Source organism: Microtus oregoni, unplaced genomic scaffold (assembly GCF_018167655.1).
Source record: "Microtus oregoni isolate MIOR12 unplaced genomic scaffold, Mior012 000016F_ref0000370, whole genome shotgun sequence".
Classification (NCBI taxonomy): domain Eukaryota; kingdom Metazoa; phylum Chordata; class Mammalia; order Rodentia; family Cricetidae; genus Microtus; species Microtus oregoni.
The window spans coordinates 24,686,556-24,707,690 of record NW_024543075.1 but is presented as its reverse complement, the minus strand read 5'-3'; the positions used below and the strand labels follow the sequence as shown (position 1 = coordinate 24,707,690).

The following is a 21,135-nucleotide window of genomic DNA, read 5'->3' as shown; positions in this document are numbered from 1 at the left end:
GATTATTTTCTGTTGTTAAAACAGCCCAGTCTCTGGCACTTTATTCCAGGAGTTCTAGCAAAATAAATACAAAATCCCAAATGAGAACCTAACAACTCTATGACTGTAAGGTATTTATTTTATATTCCAACAAGTAGTTATTGAGGAGAAAACTGTAGAAGAAAGAAGATGCTCTAGCAAATGCTATGGATTGTGATTGGCGTAAGCAGGGAGACGTACTTCTTTTGCTAACTTAGACTCAATGAGCACTCACTACATACACTAGACAGTGCTCAGTAGTTGTTAAAAGAATCAATTCAGTGATTACTTGCAATAACCTGGAAAGCTTTCCCCACAACTGAGAAGGAAACTGAGGCTCCCAGAGAAGAAATTTGTTCAAGTGCATGGTAAAATCCAGTTTGGAGCTTCAATGTCTATCAAATTCTGACTGTAGAGTAGGCCTTCTTGACCACTGCTCCAGGCTGGCTTTATTTTAGCACAGGGTTCAGCACAAGCTGGCCCGCCTTCCCCAGCCCAGCTCTGAAAGCATTGAATGGTTTGGATGTGATTTGGTGGTCTGCTAAAGGGTGTTGGAATATCTCCACTGTGGTAAATTCTGCCATCTTGAACTAATTTGCCAGTTAATATTAGTTTTTTTCTTAATACCCATTGTTCCTGCAGTTAGACTTTCAGCTTTGAATGAGGACTCAGGTCATCGATTTACACAGGTGACTCACTCACAGAAGAATTCTCTTGATCAAAGTCTCTAGGTGACAGCGCCAGCGACAAATGAGGAAGGAGAAGAGCGTGAAGGGGAAGGGGAAATGTGCCCTGCTGACAAGGCCGGCTCAGTCACTGGAAATTAAATTCATAGCCCTTGCTTAGACTAGCCAGTATTCAAATTTTAAAGAATTTGTTTTTTGAAGCCTTTATAAAACTCCCCACTGTTACAATGTGTGCCATCTGGGCTTTGGCATTTATAAAGAGTGCTGTTAAGAAATGCCAAGAGATTCCTCATGTAAACCAGATGGTACAATAACAATTCTATCCTTATTTTTTGTGGCAGAAAAATAGGGCTTCAGTAGCTTGCATCTTATGTGACTAAATTAAGCCCGATCAATACTTCAGGGACATTACAATTTCAATAGGCAGCTTACCCACCTAAATATTTCCACCAGTGTTTTTATTCGGAGAAGTAAAAACAAAAGTTCAGACAGTGTTTCCTCTTGATTGCTTGTGTCTGTGTTTTTAGAGGCAGGGTTTCCAAGACAAACATTGCCAGTGACCTTCACTTCATGGGATGTATGTGTTTAGATCGGAAGCAGAGATGCTGAAATCCCTTTTGAACAGGGAAGTCCCACACCAAATAGTTCAAACACTTTTGTTATTATCCTATAGATGAAGGCATCGGCTGTGCTTTTCCCAAGATTTCTCAGAAGGTTCCCGTGAGTTCCTGCGGGTTTTCCACGCGACAACAGAACTTTTGTCATCTCTTTTAGTCACGTTTTTTTTGTTACTGTTTCATTTCCATTAAAATTCATGGTATTCTCATTAGGTGGGGGTAATCTTGTTAAAAGCTGTGTGCTCCTCTGATCTTTGCTCCTCTTTATTTCACGTGAATGCGCTTCCCAGCGAGGCCCGTTTCTTCTGTAATTAGTCATGAATAATAATTAGTCAAGAATGGCCTCAAAGAACAAACTCAGTCTGCTTTGGAAACCAAATCTCTTAGCGACAGGGGCCAAACTTGTTACAGAAAGTATTTGTTTCTGGGCCACACAACCCGTTGAATTTCTTTCCCAATTAAGCATGAATAGGTTTTCAAAATAACAAAGATGTTTAATTTACATCTGCTAGCAGCTTCTGTCTTAGGATAGATGGGAAGTACCAAACACCACTCCTCTTTGCGTGCCTTCTCTCCCATGCACAGGGACAATGGGGCTCTGTTTTCCTAGACAGAAGGCTTTAGGTAACTTCTTCATCTGCGTTCTGGCTCCTCTGGGCCTGGATTTTACTCCATGGTAGATGGAATACCCAAACAGCTCAACCCGCTGTCACTCTCAGGCAGCTGCTGGTGCTTTGGGCAAGGCAGCTAAAACCTAAGCCAAGGACACTTGACAGTGGCCAATGGTTGCTCTGTGGAGGGTGGGACAGGTACTCAACGAGGCAGAGCTTCTTCAGGTGTTGCCTGGCAGGGTGTCTATTAATCCGGTTTCTTCTGGTTGCTGGTAAAATGGAATGGTGTCTAGGTAGAAAGTCTTTCACCTAAAATGACTCAGTGGTGGGGGTTCTGGCTAACACAAGGCACTGGCAGGCAGGACGCTTCCCTGAGGTGAGCTGTTCTGGCTTTGCCAGGGTGTAAAGAGGTGTGACAGGGTGTGGCTCCAATTCAAAAGTAGCAAAGGGCTGTGACCGAAGTCCCTGGCACTCACGTCTGACCCTCAAGTCTCTCTACTGTGTGTGTAGGAAATATTCTTCCCCAGCTCTCCTCAAGCCCTGTGGCACATGGTTAGGGCAGGAAAGATGCTGCCTTTCCTCAAGATCAGGCAGTCAAACCTGCCCAGAGCCCATAGCTCCTCATTGTTGCAAAGCCTCCTAAGGGGCTGATGTCTGCGTGATAAGGAAGTCTATATTTTTTGCTTTTGGTTTGCTTTTTGATTAACTTCTGTTCACTTAATTTCCCTACAAAATTTTCTATTTCCCATGCATTTTATTTCCTCCAGGGAATAAGGGAATGCACCAGTCGCTAGACTATAGTTCTCTTTCTGTCTGCTCATCATATGTAAACCATACTTGACGTTTTGTAAGGGACTGTTGGTTCTCACTCTGTCTTTTCTACTGTCAAGTTGTTTGCTGGCGCTATGATTATTAGCGACAATCTCATTCACAAGGAAATGGAGACACAGACGGCTGCCACACCACAGATCTTGAAGCTGCAGGTCTTCCAGCTGAGTTCAGTCTTCCTTCTTAGCCTCACCTCCAGGAGAGGTAATGAGAAGCAGCTTCACCTTCGGCAGGAGGTGTTGCCGTTGCTTTTCTTCTCCACCCCGTCTCACAAGGAAGCTTGCCCAAGAAATGTCAGAGGGTATCAGGATCTTGGTTGTTTAAAACATGAGTTCAGATAGCTTACCATTCATGGGTGAGTTTAAGTTTAAGAGTGTCTGAAGTTGCTGGGCGGTGGTGGCGCATGCCTTATAATCCCAGCACTCGGGAGGCAGAGGCAGGCGGATCTCTGGGAGTTCGAGGCCAGCCTGGTCTATAAGAGCTAGTTCCAGGACAGGCACCAAAGCTACAGAGAAACCCTGTCTTGAAAAAAACAAAACAAAACAAACAAAAAAAAAAAAGAGTGTCTGAAGCCAAGCATCACCCCTACTTCTCCTCACCTTTGCACCATTTTCCTTTGTAATTACTTTCTCCTCCACCCACTCTTCTTCTTCCTCTCCTCTCGGCTTCATCTCCCTCCTCTCCTTCCTCCTTTTCTTCCTCTTCCTCTTCGATAACATTTATTGTGTATGTGTGCATGCACACGTCGTGGCATATTTATTTGTTGAGGTCACATGACAACGTGAAAGAGCCAGTTGTCTCCTTCCGGGGATTGAACCTGGGTCATCAGGGATTGAAACCAGGTCATCAGGTTTGGCAGCAAGCACTTTACCCACTGAGCCATCTCATCAGCCCTCACTCTGCCTTCCTCATTCTCTGCCTTCATTCTCATCTGCATCCTCTTATTTTCTCATTCATTATCATTTGCACCATCTTCTGACAGTCAAGTCTTAGAAGATTGACACTTAAGACTCTATCATAAATAATTCATTTTTGAGAAGATTTTTCTCTGGTTATATTTTTTTCTATGTTACACTGCACTAATGAATACAACTGTGTCTAAATTACAGAGGCTCATGTGAAACTGAATTTTAAAAATTTGACCTTTTCTTTTTCCTTTTTTACTTAAAATATTGTCTGTCTGTCTCTCTCTGCTTAAAACAAAACTTGCTTTTTTATTGATTTTATTGAACTCTACATTTTTCTCTGCTCCCCTCCTTGCCTCTCCCCTCCCTTTTAACCCTCTCCCATTCCCCATGCTCCCAATTTACTCAGGAGATATTCTTTTCTTTTTCTACTTTCCATGTAGATAAGATCCATTTTTGTCTCTCCTAGGGCCCTCATTGTTGTCTAGGTTCTCTGGGATTGCAATTTGTAGGCCCTTTTTTCTTCTTTTTTTTCTTTATATTTAAAAACCACTTATGAATGAGTTCATATGATAATTGTCTTTCTGTGTCTGGGTTACCTCTCTCAATATGATGTTTTCTAGATCCATTCATTTGCCTGCAAATCTCAAGATGTCATTATTTTTTTCTGCTGTGTAGTACTTCATTGAGTAAATGTACCACATTTTCCTTATCCATTCTTCAGTCGAGGGGCATTTAGGTTATTTCCAGGTTCTGGCTATGACAACAATGCTGTTATGAACATAGTTGAGCAAATGTCCTTGTGGCACGATTGAGCATCCTTTGGGTTTATACCCCAAAGTGGTATTGCTGGGTCTTGAGGTAGGTTGTTTTCTAATTTTCTGAGAAATCACCATACTGATATCCAAAGGGGCTGTACCAGCTTGAACTCCCTCCAGCAATGCAGGAGTGATCCCTTTATCCATATCCTCTCGAGCCTAAGTTCTCATCAGTGTTTTTGATCTTGGCCATTCTTACAGGTGTAAGATGGAATCTCAGAGTTGTTTTGATTTTCATTTCTCTGATGACTAAGGAAGTTGAGCATTTCCCTTAGTGTCTTTCAGCCATTTTAGATTCTTCTGTTGAGAGTTCTCTGTTTAGGTCTGTACCCCATTTTTTATTGGATTATTTGTTCTTTTGATGACCAATTTCTTGAGTTCTTTGTATATTTTGAAGATCAGACCACTGTCTGATGTGGGGTTGGTGAAGATCTTTTCCCATTCTGTAGGCTGTCGCTTTGTCTTGTTGACCATGTCCTTTGCTTTACAGAAGCTTTTCAGTTTCAGGAGGGCCCATTTATTAACTGTTTCTCTCAGTGTCTGTGCTACTGGGGTTATATTTAGGAAATGGTCTCCTGTGCCAATGTGTTCAAGTATATTTCCCACTTTCTCTTCTATGAGGTTCAGTGTAGCTGGCTTTATGTTAAGGTCTTTGATCCATTTGGATTTGAGTTTTGTGCATGGTGATAGATATGGATCTATTTTTATTCTTCTACATGTTGATATCCAGTTATGCCAGCACCATTTGTTAAATATGCTTTCTTTTTTCCATTTGATATTTTTTGACAAAGGTTGTTTTTTATAGCTGAATAGTACTACCCTGAGGTAGCTTGTACAGCTTCCACTGCTATAAAAAGAAATGGGAAAAGGGAAGAAACTCCAGTGACCATTGGAGCAGTCACTGCTGTGAGGAACTTGTAGATGGAAGCTGTGCACTCTTGCAGCGTAAACAAATTCTTATGGAATAAAGATTTGAACAAAAAAGAGTTAAACAGAATGCACAATTATTTAAAAGTAGACCATCTTCACGTAAGTTTAGTGAAGGCTATTTTTTTTAATAATGTGGGAAAATACAGTGTGTCAAAAAGGGAGAAATGATAAGTAATACATTTTAAAATGAAAATGGTATAAAAATATACAAGGGAATATATATGCCTAGATTGCTACTTGTATGTTCAAAGAACACATATTTATAAAACTTTTTATTTGATCAATTTTTATTTTTAAATATTTTGTGTGTGTGTGAACATCCAGGCATTTTATTATTTTTATTATTTTATTTTTAATTTATTTAACTTTCATTTAGGTGCATTGGTATGAAGGTGTCAGATCACCTGGAACCGGAGTTACAGACAGTTGTGGACTGCTATGTGAGTGCTGGGAATTGAACTCAGGACCTCTGGAGAAGCAGTTAGTGCTCTTAACCACTGAGTCATCTCTCCAGCCCCCCATTCAGGCATTTTATTGGGCATATGATCCTTCCTATATGTAATTATTTGATAAAGCTTGGCAATTGCATTCAAATTTTTGTATCATCGCTAATATTTATTGCCATAATCGAGTACATTAGAAATTTCACTATGGTTATATACTTGGCTTTTTTTTTCTTTAAATTCTGCTTAATTTCTTCTTCTGTTTGGAGGTTGTGTTATTAGGTATACATATTACATTTTGTTTCTTTGTGTATGGGGGTGCGTGTGCTATACTGTATGTGTGTGGAGGTCAGAGGACAACGTGCTCCATCCTGTGGGTCCCAGGAATCAAACTTTGGTCTTCAGGCTTGGCAGCATGAGCCTCTTCCTACTGACCTCGTCTTCTTGTTGAGTGTCTTAGTTACTTTCCTATTTCTGTGGTAAAACACCATCACCAAGAAAATTTCCAGAAGAAAGAGTTTATTTTGGTTTTACAGTTCCAGAGGCTTAGAGACTGTGATGGCAGATAGCTGAGCAGCAGAGAGTTCATATCTCAAACCACAAACAGGAGTCTAACTCGAAATGGCATGGGTCTTTTGAAGCCTCAGAGCCCACCCCAGTGACATACTATCTGCAACTAGGCCACACCTTCTAACCCTCCCCAAACAACTGCCACTGGGGACCGAGTATTCTAACGCCTGAGACTTGTGAGGTTATGAGAGACATTCAAAACATCACATTAGGTATATTAAAGCTCCAAAATATTCTTTTAAATGAATTTTATTTCCCTCATTAGTATCACCTCTTATTATCTGTATAAACACTTTTGGGACTTTTTTTGTCTGTTACAAGTTTATCTACAGTATTTTTATTGGTATTTATTTGATATAATTTTTCTTTTCAGTCCTTCAACGATTTTATGCCTTAGCTTTGTCTCTTTATATAAAGCACGGTTGAGCCTTGTGACTGAGGAATTTGAGGCACTTAATTTTAGGTTGGTTACAGACAAGTTTGCAAGTTAGGTGTTAGAAAACCCGCAAATGTTCTCCTCAACTCTGCTCCAACTTTCATCTTATAAATTTTGATCTGTTTCCCTTTTCATTCTGTTCCAAATAGTTAACAGAAAACTTATATACAGAATATATAAAGGATTATCACAATCCATTGGTAATAGAACGACAGATGAAAACTCGCGGAAAATGTTTGAAGAGCAGATGTAAAAGTGGCCGAGAGGCAGTTGAAAGGCGTTGTTGGGAAAACGCAAACTAAAGCCATAATAATGTCACTTCACGCACACCGAGATGGCCACGAGAAAAAGTGGCTGTAGCAAGAGCGGGCAAGGATGCAGAGAAACAGGAACCCTCATGTGTAATGCCCTCCTAGGATCTCTCTCTCTCTTTCTCCTGCCCCCACCCCCGTGTGTGTGTGTGTGTGTGTGTGTGTGTGTGTGTGTGTGTGTGAGAGAGAGAGAGAGAGAGACAGACAGACAGACAGAGAGACAGAGAGAGACAGAGACAGAGAGAGACAGAGAATGTGTACGTGCATGCATGTTTTTGTGTGTAAGCACGAGCACATAAGAGTCAGGGTGCATGGGTGGAGTCAGTGAGCAACCTCAGCTGTGAGCCCTTGCTTCTTGAGTTTGAGGCAGAGTCTCCTGTCACTTCTGCTTCCCCCAGCTCTTCCAGGCATTCTCCTGTGTATACCTCTACCTTGACGTAGGAGGTGGAATTACAGACAGGTGCGTCTGTGTCCGGCTTTTTATGTGAGTTCTGGGGTTTCAAATTCAGATCCTTGTATTTGTGAGGCAAGGACTTTACCTGATAAGCCAAATCCTACCTCAACACACACACACACACACACACACACACACACACACACACAATTTCTAACATGGTACCTTTAAAGTATATATTGTTATTCGTAGTAAAGTTTTAATACATATATACATTGATCAAATCGTATCACCTAAGACATTTATCATTTCTCTGTGAAATGCTCTCCCTGGCTATTCTGAAATATACCATCCATCAGTCCACCATAGCTATCTTACTGTTCTTACAAATTCTATTTGACAATTCCTTAAAGCTAAATACAAATTACTATGAAAACCGAAATTCTTTGCCTTGCTATATACCCAACAGATGTAAAAAAAAAAAAAGGAAGCAACTTAAATATCAAACCAATACAAGTATTAAATGGATAAAGGATATTTGAAATGTTAGTACAGTGGAACATTATTCAACAATTAAAAGGATGAACTTCAAAATATACTCCTTTTATATAAGAGCCCCCAAAACTTGTAGCTCAGGATTTCATTGATATAAAATACTCACAAATGCAACTATAGAAAGAGAAGATCTATTCATGGTTTTCTAGGGCTGGGAGTAGGAATTCATTACACAAAGGATATCTTTTTAGAGTTTTGTTTTTATATTTAATTGTTTATTTAGAATGTGAGAGTCTGAGTTGGTAGGGGTTCCAGGATTATAGGTTAATAAGGGATGTTTTTAGTGTGGAGGAAATGTTGCAAAATTGAGTCGTAAGTGTGCCATTGGCCAGTATTTGAATTTTACAAGACTGGCGAGATCAGAAAGAAATGAATTCATTAAATGCGCTGTAATTGACAGACAATAGCAGCATGAACAAAAAGATCACTTACGTGAAATAGTGGCGTGTAGGAGTTGGCCATGTTGAAGCCCTCCACTGTGGTTAGGGTGACCCAGGGCAAACACTATTATGTAAATGAGGGAAGTTCTGATTGGTTGATATTTAATTTCCAGAGGCCCCTGGGTTTACAGGGTGCCCCCTGTGGTTCGGGCTGTGTTTGGTTTAGACTGGCTTCACTCAGTTACATCCTTCATCAGCCAGGAAGTGCTCTGTATCCTTCGTGTGAAATTACCTAGACCAGGCTTGTATTGCCGCAATTCCTGGACGGCAACCTGTTTGTTTTCAGGTCTGTCATGCAGCTGCTCTCCACACTATGGTAGCGGTTTTGCTACTGTAAATTTACCAAAAGCATTCTTTTTATATTTCAAATGATAAGGTTCAAGTTGTACAAATTATATGTGTAAACATCCATGGAAACACTTCTTTTCCCACACCAGTAAACTTAAACAGTTCTGAGTTTATTGAGATTATTTTCTACATTCTGTGCCTGGGTGACCAGTATCACATCTGACACTTGTTAGTGGACACAGTAAAGATTAAATGTGCTTCACCACACTCATGACAGACACGACAGGCCTCCGCGTTCCTTGTCATGACTGGTTCTGAGAGGAAAGGGCTGACTCTGAGCTTCAGGCCTTCCTGGCTGCCTTCCAAGGAATGAGGCTGGAATGAGCTTTGGCCTGAGGCAATGGTCCCTGTCACTGATTAACCAGCCCTGTTGGAAGGCTGTACCACCAGCCCTGCGCAGACAAAGATACCTGGCCAAGCCCTTGGTGGCAGAAAAAAATGGCTACCCGCTATCACCAAGCAGCGAGTGACAGCTACCTGGAACTCCTGAAGGAGGCCACTAAGCGTGATCTGAACCTCTCAGATGATGATGGCATGACTCCCACGCTCCTGGCAGCCTACCACGGCAACCTCGAGGCCCTGGAAATAATCTGCAGCAGAGGGTGAGTGATTTCTGTCCGGGCAGCCTGGAGGACCCCACGGCAGAACAAAGAGGCAGGGACTCTTGAGTAGACAGTTTGCCTCTTTCTAGGCTCTCTAAGTAGTTGGCTCTCAGAGAAAGACAAGACGAAGCTAGGTATGGTTTCTTTCCCTGTGAGAAGAGCCCCCTGGCAGTCACTGAGCCCGAGGGGTGGGTGAGTACTGTAATTGTATGCATTAGAAATCATTTCCATGGAAGTTAAACGGTTGACTCTTTAGAAAGAGGTCACCATTCTTCTCAGCTCAGTCCATCTCCTTGGTTAGGACATGTTTTTATTTTACTTTTTCAACTGTATCACTAAAATCTACCTCTTCTGAGACCTCAGTTTTGCTGTAAATTCCTGATTCTTGAATGAAATTTCTGGCTTCACATAAAAGGGATCTCCAGGACACCTCTCCTTAGTTTTCTTTCTAGGCAACATACACACACAACACACATAGAGATTAGTGGGGGAAGAGAGAGAGAGAGAAACAGACAGACACGGAGGGGGGGAGAGAGAGAGAGAGAGAGAGAGAGAGAGAGAGAGAGAGAGAAACAGACAGAAAGACAGACAGACACAGAGAAGGAGGAGAGAGAGAGAGAGAAACAGACAGAAAGACAGACAGACACAGAGAAGGAGGAAAGAGAGAGAGAGAAGCAGACAGAAAGACAGACAGACACAGAGAAGGAGGAGAGAGAGAGACAGAAAGACAGAGAGAGGAGAAAGAGAGAAGTAGACAGACAGAGAGACACAGAGAGGGAAGAGACAGAGAGAAACAGATAGACAGACACAGAGGGAGGAGAGAGAAGCAGACAGAAAAACAGACACAGAGAGGGAGGAGAGAGAGAAACAGACAGAAAGACAGACAGACAGAGGGAAAAGAGAGAGTGAAACAGACAGAAAGACAGACAGACAGAGAGAGGGAGGAGAGAGAGAAAGAGAGAATGAGAGAGAGAGAGAGAGAGAGAGAGAGAGAGAGAGAGAGAAAGACAGACAGACACACATACACACACGGGTGGGAAGTCAGGAGGGGAGACAGACCAACAGACATACACAGAGGAAATAGGGAGAGAAGGAGAAAAAGACAGACAGACATATGCACACACTACGCCTTAAATGTTAATTCGTCTTTGCTAACTCTTATTCTGCTTGCCCTGCCCTTTATTAGAGGGCTAGCCAGGGTTGGCAGCTGTTTCTTAAAGATGAAGCAAGAGAGGAATCTGAGGGAGCGAGTTAGGGGAAGAAGGAAGAGCTGGGGAGGGAAGGAGCCAAGTGAATGTATTCAGTATATTGCATAGCTAACATCTGGTAGGTGACAGTCCTCCCTTCCTCCTCCTTGTCTTCCTCCTCTTCCTCTTTCTTGGTCTTCCTCCTCCTCTGATTCTTCTTCTCCTTCATCTTTGGTGCTGTCTAGAGGATGCTGATCAACAAAATGTCCTGGTTTCTGTTGTGGCAATCAGATTTGAGAGAGAAAGACAAGCAAGTGGTATATAGTAGACATTACCAAGCCTGTTTTAGAGAGGGGAAGATTCAGCTTGTATTAGAAAGACAGTGAGCTGATCGAGGATTGAAGGAAACATCATTGCGCACTCCAGGGATGGAAGATGTTGAGATTGGCTGGACATGATTTGCCCAGGGACAAGACAAGCCTAAGCAACAAAACCAGGAGCATTGAAAGTTCTGTTAAGGACATGAGTCTCAAACCACACCCTGTGTTTACAAGGGACGCAGCAGATAGATTTACGCTTATGAATATTGTTCTGGTGGTTGCCCAGTGCTTACAGGGAATGCTTAAGGATCTTCAAGGTGAACTGAACTAACAGGGTGACAAGGGGTGTGGGAGGCGTAGGGAGGTTTGAGGTGCAATTTGGATGTAGACTAGCTGGTGATTAGAAGTGAGCTAATAAAGGGAGAGAGGGTCAACATTCATGTTTGGATTAAACAGATTGCAGATATGGACACCTCGTTGAATTGAGGTACATGTCATGAGCATGCCCACAGTCTTCACCGAAGCTTCTGAAAACTTGTCAAGATAAATCTTTCTTCTTTTGAGTCAATGCCTCAGTTATTTGTTATAGCAGTGATGGATCTCACGTTTCCTTGATTTATAAGGACACTTTAGTATTATAATCAGCAAATTTACTTCTTAGGTTAGCCCCCATTGGATATATTTTTTCTAATTTGCAGTGTTGTGATGATTATTTTTCTACATAAATCTTCATTCATACTTTTTAAGTGTACATCCACAGAACTGAAGCTTTTGAATCAGTTGGCGTGAATCTTAGCCCACTTGTGCTATGATCAAAGAGTACCACAGGCAACGTCATTTCTAGAGGATAGAACTTTCCCCAGAGTTCTAAGAGCAGCTCAGAAGTCCAAGATCTGGCTGGCAAGAAGTTCAGTGCCTAGAGCCTCATTCTCCACTTCCAAGATGGCTCCTATTGCTGGCCCCTCAGGAGGGAAGAAAGGTGGAGTCCTCACACAGTAGAGGAGACAAAAGAAGGAGTAGACAAACAAACAAACAAAAAGGAAATGCAAATCCCCTTCCTTGCAAAGCAATCCTTTTCTCGAGGTGGAAGGTGGGGTTCCTACTGAAGTTGAGAAGTCCCCCCGCTGAGCAGATATTGTCTTTCCACTTTTGTGAGCTGTGTATCTGTAACCCTGCCCCTTTTATGGTGGGGCCCTCAACACTGGTTTATAAAATTGACTTTCAAAGATGTGTGTGTGTGTGTGTGTGTGTGTGTGTGTGTGTGTAAGGGGTGAATGATGGTGTTGGCATGCCACAGTGCACACGTGGAGGTCAGAGGGCACTTCCGTGTGTCGGTCCTCACTGTCCACCTTGTTGGAGAGTGGTCTCTTGTTATTCACAGACTAGCTACCTATGAGCCTCCAAGGACCCTTCCGTCCCTGCCTCCCGTCTTGCCAGAGGAGCACTGGTATTAGAGATATCTCTGCATCTGACTTTATATAAAGTCTGGGGATCTGAACCTAGGGCCTTTTGCTTCTGTAGCAAACAATTTACCCACTGATTGATCTCCAGTTTTCAAAATGCTTTTAAAGTTAACAGTATCAACTATTTGTCATATATATTATAAATATGCTTACAATTCATATTTTAACAAATGATATTTTCTAAATAAAATAGAAATATTTGCATATATAATATGCTATATATACTTATCAAATACATGGATATATAACATATATTTTAAGTGCATAAATCTGTCAGCCTCTGCTATATAATTCTAATTTTAAGGTCACTCATTCCAAAATGCTAACTGATAAATATGATCATCCAAGTTTTTCTTTTGCCCACATGTGCACATGTATGGTTTTCTTTTAAAAGGCAATCATCCAAAGCATAAGGATAAATTAAGAATATGTCATTAACAATTTGCCCTTAAAAGCTGATATGCATAACACTACTTTTCATGGCTACATGATAGTCTATGGTATGGTTTAATCATTACTTATATATGTTAAATTACCAAATAAAAATTGCACAGCCAGGCGTGATGATAGTGCACACCTATATTCCCAGCACTCTGAGTCAGGAATGTCGTGAGAATGATGCCAGCCTGGACTTCATAGCAAGTCTCTGTCTCCAAAATTGTGCATATATTTATGATATACAGTATGGTATTTTACATACATTTACATTATGGCATGACTGGATCCTGCTAATTATGTAATACCTTGGCACACTTATCAATTTTTGTGGTGATGATATTTAAAATATATCTTAACAAATTTCAAGTACGAAAAGCATTGTTTTTTATGTTGGCACCGTATTGTAGATTGAATTGCTTGAACTTTTTCTTCTTAATGGATATTTTGCATCTTTAAACCTATATCACCACACTTCTCCTACTTCCAACCACTGTCTACTCAAGAGACTTCTACAGGTCCTATATATTTTAGATTCCATATTTAAGTGAAATTGTGAGGTGTTTGTCTTTTTGTGTCTAGCTCATTTCACATAAGGTGCTCCAGGCTCATCCATGTTTCAAAATGTAGGATTGTCTTTTTCTTTAAGGAAAGATAGTATTCCATTGTACACACACACACACACTCTCACACGTATATGTATATATGTACATACATGCATACGTTTTTTCATTCATTCACTGATGCAGGCAAATTGATTCTGTAATTTATTCAATTAGTTGCCCATTCATAACACTTAATTCCTTCTCGATTCTTGCTCTGTCAGTGAAGACGGTTTGACTTTTGTTGGCTGTTATAAGTAGAGTTGAAAGGAACAACCTTGTTCATTCAGCTTTGTCCAAGGCCTCACGTTCCCTTGGGATACATTCTTCAAAGCAGAACGGTGACTTCTGGGAGGTGCCCTGATGTCAGTCTTTTGATCCTGCCAAGCAATCTGAGCCAGATAATGCTTTTCCAAGCGTGATACTCACCCTGAGATCTCACTAAAACCAAACAACAGATAGTTTTCAATCATTTTCTGCTGGATAGGCAAACACTGGCAGTGTAAGGTTTTAATTGACATTTCTTTAATTGTTATAAGTGCAAATGATTCCTTTTTATGTAGAAAAAAACCATTTCGATAGAATTATTGTTTTCCGAGAACAGCTTTACACATATTCAAAATCAACTTCAAAAGAAGAAATCGGAGTGGAGCAGATGCCTAGAGGGTCGTAATTTAGGCAAATTACCCACTTAGCAACAATAACAAGCTGTTTTAAAAATTATTAACCAAAATTATTGCTTACTAAAAATCAAGAGCAAAATATGGCTTATTTTAAACTGCTTCTCAGAGAGTTTCTCTTTTAGGAAAAAACTATCAACACTAGATTGAATATTGACATTAGATTCAATCTATCACACAAAGGTGCTGGTTTGTAGATGGCTGAAGAGATATATGCCTGGTTCTACTAAGAAATGTGAGCCAGAAAACTGGGTTTAGCAGGAGGCATTGGACTCCCAGCACTGGAGAGGCAGGGACAGGGGCATCTCTGGGGCTTGCTGGCTGGTCAGTCTAGCTAATTGGTGAGCTCTACTTTCAGTGAGAAACCCTGTTTCAAAAAGAACAAAAATGAAGAAGCAATGGAGAAAGACAACCATGTTAACCTCTGCCCTCTATGAGTATGAACTGGAGCATGCATACGTGTGTACACACACACACACACACACATACACACACACACACACACACACACAGACATGTGAGTCAGGCAGGCATGGTGGTACATACCTGTAATCCTAGAAATCAGGAGACCGAGACAGGAAGATTCAGAGTTGAAAGTCAGCCCTAGTTACATAGAAAGATTCCTTATAAACAGTTAGAGGCAGAGAAAGGAAGGATTAGGTTTAGAAAGATTTCATGAAGATTGACAATAGCAAAATAAATTTATATTGATTGGAAAGCTGTCCTTAAGGTTTAGATGCACTAGGAAAACCCATGGATCATCTTCCTGACAACATTTGAAATTTTCTTTAAAGAAGATCCACCTTGGCCCCATCTCAGGATTTTCTCATGTTCTTTCTTGGATCTTAAAAGCATCACTGAAGCCCCACTGAGATGGGAAAATTCGCTCATTCTGCCTGAAGTCTATGGCTCTAACCCAGACTCTTAACACCCTGTTACTTCCTGCTACAACTCACCCTGCCCAGCCCTTCCTGCTCTAGTTCATCCGATCCAAGGATAATCCAGGCGAATTTAGTCAGTGTGTTTTTGTTTATACCATAGTCACATCTTGGCTGTTTTCCAGCGCTGCTTTGATGTCTAGGGTGCTTAAGGGGTCCTTTGAATATGGTGTTCAGTTAAGTAAACAAAAAGTGAAACCACATGTTTGGAGATGAGGAACTATGTTCCCCAAAGATTTGACTGTGCCAAGACTGGAAGACGGGGTCTTCTTTGATCCGAAATAATTAAATTGGGCTAACTGGCTAGGGCCCTCTTAATGGAGACTCCCTAACAAAACGGCATTATGTAGCCTTTGCTTTCCTTAGATTCAATCTCACTTTCTTTTCTTCCTCCTCCCACTCCTTTACCCATAACTCCATACTATCAGGTCGTGCCGATGTATGCCCAGATATGCCACGTGACATCAACCATCCTTGTCTGTGCCATGCTCTTCTCTGTGTGAAACAGGAAGCCTTATGGCTGCTGGATCTAGCCCAGAAATGGGCTTTTATTGGATTTCACTGTGGTTTTTTTTTTTTTTTGCATTTAAAATTGATCCAACATTTAAAATAAATGCCATGAAATTCTGGAGTTCAGCCTTTGTTTGAAACGCGGATGTGGTAACACTGCTTCTGCTTCGTTAGGGCGTAGCCAGAGCTGCCCTGCTACTGAAGTTTCTAGGAGCTTGAGCATATCTTGATCTTTGCTGAGAAAACCAGTTGTGTGTCTTCATTGGACAGATTTTGAGATATCTGCTAGAAACTACAGATGATAAAATGAGAAAAAATGCAGGCTTTTTCCTTTTGGGAAAATTAATTGGGTAAATGGAGCATAACTACTTGATAAATAAATAAATAAATAAAACTGTAAATACTTAACTACAAGAACTAGGCTAGCATGGTGGTTAACCCCTGCAATCCTGGTGCGTGGGAAGCTGCAGCAAAAGGATCACCATGAGTTTGAGGCAAGCTGGGACAACATAGTGAGTTCCTGCTTGTCTGAGAAACAGAGTAAGATGCTGCCTCAAAACCAAACACACAAATGGCTGGTGAGATGGCTCAGTGGGTAATGGCATTTGCCACTGAGTCTGATGACCTGCAATTGACCCCTGGGTCCCACATGGTGAAAGGAGAGAACTGACTGCTGTAAACTGTCCTCAGACCTCCGCATGCATATTGTGGGACACTCATGTGGCACACACCTTTAATCCCAGGGTTTGAGAGGCAGAGGCAGGTGAATCTCTGTGAGCTTGAGGCCAGCCTGGTCTACAAAGTGAGTTTCAGGACAGCCAAAGATACACAGAGAAACACTCTTGAAATACCAAAACAAACAACAAACAAAAACCCCACAAGCATGTTGTGGTGGTAGAAATTTACCAAATGACCACAAGAAAAGAGAAATATATGAGTATGGAGAAAAGAGAGATGTTGATAATATGTACTGAATAGTACATGGATAGTTTGCCTAACATTTTTCTATGTTATACATGTTTAAGTTTACAGAAAAACTCTTATAAGGGGCATTATTATTCTCAGTTAGGGTAGAATACAGTCATACTTAATGAAAATGCTACATTTTAATGATAGGATTTTAGTTTGTTGCTTTGTTTCTTTGCTTCATTGTAGTTTTGGTTTTGAGACAGGGTGTCACTATGTAGCCAAGGCTAGCCTCAAAGGCTGGGTAAGTGTACAAGCTGGGTTATACTCATGTAAGACTTTTATTTTGTCAGGGATGGTTAAACATGAGACAGGCCTACTCTATGGGATGCCTCCTGTTCTGCTGTGGATACAGCTCCACGGTAGAACATGTGATAGGCACATATGAGGCCCTGGGTTCTTCCATTAGCACAGCAAAAATAAAAGTGGAAGTGTGCTGTCTATCACCATCATTCAAAACATTGCACCCTCTGAGAGTCTTACTTACTCCTGGGATGGTGATTGGAAACCAGGAGTTGACAGGGAGGAGACCCACGTCTGAGTCATCAAGTTATAGGATTCTGGTTGTACCACATTAACCAAGGGAGTCTGTGAATCACCCGAAGATCTTGTCAAGCTCTAGATTCTGATTTAGTAAGTCTGGGTTGGGCTCCAGATTCTGCATATTGATAATACCACAGCTAATCTGTTGTTGCTGCCAACTGTATGTTTGGGTCAAAAAACTACTCAAAATAGAATCAGTATGGTTTATGAGTATCCTTTGCAAGTGAGTAGGTCTTTTCTGCTTCTGTTTCAGCTTTCCTACCAGTAGTGGTGAGAGCATTTTCAATTCATCTCCGTCCTGTCCCTCAGTAGGGTCTGTACTTGTTTCTCAAGGCCTCACAGGAAATAGAAGCTCTTTTTTTACTGGTTTATTTGTTGTTGTTTTGTTTTCTATATTTGACTCATGGGAGGGCTGACGTGTTAGCTAGAATGAACTCTCTTTAAGTCCTCCGAGAATACGGCTATGTTGTCAGGACAATTAAACACAGAAATTATTGAAGTTACATGAACTCACTATTGAACAAGTTTTATTAAAATGTAACACTTGACATTCACCACTTCCCAGTGAGTTCACTGTTCTTCTTGTGCGTGTGCTCTGAAGTGACAGACAGTCATAGATGGTTGCGGCGGAACGGAAATAGCATACTATTGCTTGTTTCTTCCGGTCTCTGTATCCAGTGGGGTGATGTGGCAACATGAAAATTTTCATGATGTGTAGATTTATACCATCATACACACTATATATCAGGGATTTGATTTTTTTCCATGGATGAGCCCATTGTTAAATATTTACAAGCATATCATTGAATGATACTGTTCTTGGCTTCAGGGAAACGTCTAATTGAGCTCAATCAGAATCAGGCATGGTACTATATTTCCTTTCTCTGAGTCATGTGACCCAACTCTGGCCAATGTGATATGAAGGTAACTCTGCTAGCAAGTTTTTTGGGAAGATTTTTTTTTCTTCTAAAAGGGAAGCATAACAAGGAGATGGCTCTCCCTATTTCTGGCCATCTGGTATCTGGCTCTGACATAGCTAAACTCAGCAGCCATCATATGTCAGCGTCAAGGCAGGATAAACATGCATTTTGTTGGTTGTTTTTGTTTTTCTTTAGAGACCTCATGTTCAGTGAAAAAAAAAACCACTTTAACATGCATCTTTCATATTTTCTTTTCTAGTGGGGACCCTGATAAGTGTGACATCTGGGGAAATACTCCTCTACATTATGCGGCCTCCAATGGCCACACCCACTGCATCTCATTCCTGGTCAATTTTGGCGCCAACATCTTTGCCCTGGATAATGATTTAAAGTCTCCACTGGATGCTGCTGCCAGCAGGGAGCAGAAAGAATGTGTTGCTCTCCTGGATAAGGCTGCCACCATACAGAACACCACGAACCCCAAGAAGGTCGCCCGACTGAAGGAGCAGGCTCTGAGGAACGCCAGGAGGCAGATGAGAGAATGCGAGCGACTTCAGGAGAAGCACCAAAGCAAGATGGCCCGCAACTATAGCAAGGAGGACTCTGGGACTTTTTCTTCTTCCCACGGCGCCTTCTCCGGGTCGTCCCTTTCCAAAGCTTCTACTGGCGGATTTGGGTCACTGTCTAAAGGGATTAAAGATACCTTCAAGTTAAAATTTAAGAAGAACAAAGATACAGCAGAGCAGGTGGGGCAGGAAGACAGAAACGGGCAGAGGCACGTAATGGAAGTGTTCAGAGAGGAGGAGGAAGACTCATTTCCAGATGACTTCGGAGAGAAGCTCCGTTTCTCGCCAGGGAAAGCCAGCGATGTTCTGCACGAGTCTATTCTCAACCGTCCAGGGCTAGGGAGTATTGTTCTTAGAAGGAACAGAGTACTGGACCTCGAGGACATCTCAGACAGCAAGAGGGAGCTGGGGTTTAAAATGCCCAGTGAGCTGTTCGAAAGACAAGGGGCAGCTGATGAAGAGGAGGATGAAGAGGGCGAGGCAGATGGCACCGCCGGTGATCTTCCCTGGGATGAAGATGAAGTCGAATGGGAGGAGGATGTGGCTGATGCCACTCCCCTGGAAGTGTTCCTGCGGGCTCAGCACCTAGAGGACTTCCTCCCCGTTTTCATGAGAGAGCAGATTGATCTAGAAGCCCTGCTGCTTTGCTCCGATGAGGACCTTCAGAATATTCACATGCAGCTGGGCCCCAGAAAGAAAGTCCTTAATGCCATAGACAAGAGGAAGCAGGCGCTCCAGCATCCTGGGCATCTGGTGGACACCAGCCTCTGATGGAGACCCTTGCTTAGCAGGGTGATCTGGGCATGGGGTCATGCACAGTCCCCTTGGGAGCACCACAGGAGGCAGCCTGTACCTGATCTGTGTCCAGTGAAAGACCTCTGGGTGTGGGTGTTAGGGTTTTAGAGAGGACCCCAAATACAGAGAGCCAGACTCTGGGGAGATACTCTGTGTTCAGGTAAACCATCAGTGGGAAAAGCTAGGAGACCTTGGAATAAGACAACGGTGTTTCTCCTTACGCCTTTGCAATTCTGTGTAGACCAAAGGCTCCCACTGGTCTGAAGCGTAAAAGCCAACTTAAATGGACCTAATCCTTCAACAGATATTTATAAGCAACAGGGTTGGGTTTACAGTAATCCTATCTAAGAGTCAGGACAGTGTGTAGCAGGTAGGGGGATGCAGAAGGAAAATGTGAGGAGTCTGTTATGGACCAAATTTCTAAAGATCATGTATGAAAGCCCTAACCCCTTGGTGAGTCTTTTTGGACAGAATACTTTAAAGAGGTGATTAAGGTTGTGTGAGATGATAAGGGTGGGCTCTTTATTCCATGTTGCTTGAAAGAAAAGAAAGATAAATTAAGGGTGTGCTCACACAGGAAGAAAAGAGACCAGCAGGAAGGCAGCTGTCAATCAGGCAACGAGAGCACCCCCCTCACCTCCCAGGAAAATTGACAATCATTTGAACTTCCAGCCTCCTGAGATGGGAAAAAATAAATTTCTGTTGTCTGAGCCACTCTGCCTGCTGTGTTTTGTTATGGCAGCCTAGGCTGACAGTGTGGTGTGTAAACAAGGGGACGGTGAAGGGAGAGAAAGAAGGGTCAGGAAAGCAATGCCTGACCCATTTCACAGTCTTTCTAAGGGCTAGAGCCTTGTGAGATTTAAAAAGAGGTAGAAAAAGTATAGGAAGACTAGTTTTCCGAAGATTGATGGTTAAAGTAAATGTTACGCATCCATGTTTGTCGTGCGTGCCTTCCCTTTGTGAGTGTGTATCGGCAGTGCCGCTGTCCGGGTAAGTGTGCTAAGTTATAGCCTCAGTCTTAGATGTAGCCCAAAGAACCATAGGTTAACCGCTTGAACATCTGCCTGTGGAGCTATTGGGAGGAGGTAGGCATCCATCTCCCAAACGGGGCTTAGTAAAATGAAGTCAGGTCATAGAGGTATGGCCTTGAAGTGGGTATTGGGATTTTAAATACCCCCTCCCTTTGCTTTCTGTCCACCTTGAAGTGAATGGGTTCCCTCTGTCACATGCTCTAATGGACCACATAGCCACAGGTCCAAAGCACTGAGACCAAGTATTAATGGAGCAAAGCCTCTGGATTAAAAATTCAGTGAGACATTGAAACAAACCATTCTTTCTTAATTATGTTCAAATGCCTATTCTACCCCCACCCCACACAAACGCCAGATAGGACACCAATGACAGGTCAAAGCAACAATTCTGCCCAAGTCTAGTTCAAAACCATGGAGCTGTTGTACCTAAGAGGAGTATGGAAAACTCAAAAGGTTGCTGTATCAGCCAAAAACCCACCCGAAGTGTGAGAGATGATTCAGAAAATATGCATCCTGGGAGCTCCCTGCCTGAAGCTGCAGGTGGCTCCACCAGAGAAGCTTTTTCTCCCCAGTAGTGTTTGCTGCTTTCACAACCTTGGGAGGGGGCTTGTGAATCTCATAATTCTCTTTAGCTTCTTGAGCCTTCTGAACCTCTCTCCAATAGGCA

The 21,135-nt window shown here is 42.1% G+C and overlaps 1 protein-coding gene across 1 annotated transcript; it reads left to right on the top strand.

The window, feature by feature from the left end:
• The first annotated feature begins 9,304 nt into the window (after window positions 1-9,304).
• Anks4b (ankyrin repeat and sterile alpha motif domain containing 4B) lies at window positions 9,305-20,147 on the top strand. The gene is made up of 2 exons (XM_041666009.1): window positions 9,305-9,512; window positions 18,336-20,147. Exons 1-2 carry the CDS (start codon window positions 9,349-9,351, stop codon window positions 19,411-19,413), a joined length of 1,242 nt encoding a protein of 413 aa, XP_041521943.1. The 5' UTR covers window positions 9,305-9,348; the 3' UTR covers window positions 19,414-20,147.
• The last annotated feature ends 988 nt before the right edge of the window (window positions 20,148-21,135 follow it).

Excerpts from the sequence above, each read along its gene's own strand:
- Anks4b (XM_041666009.1), top strand. The coding sequence starts at position 9,349 with ATGGCTACCCGCTATCACCAAGCAGCGAGTGACAGCTACCTGGAACTC. Across the intron at positions 9,513-18,335 it reads GAAATAATCTGCAGCAGAGG|TGGGGACCCTGATAAGTGTG; the intron begins GTGAGTGATTTC and ends TTTCTTTTCTAG.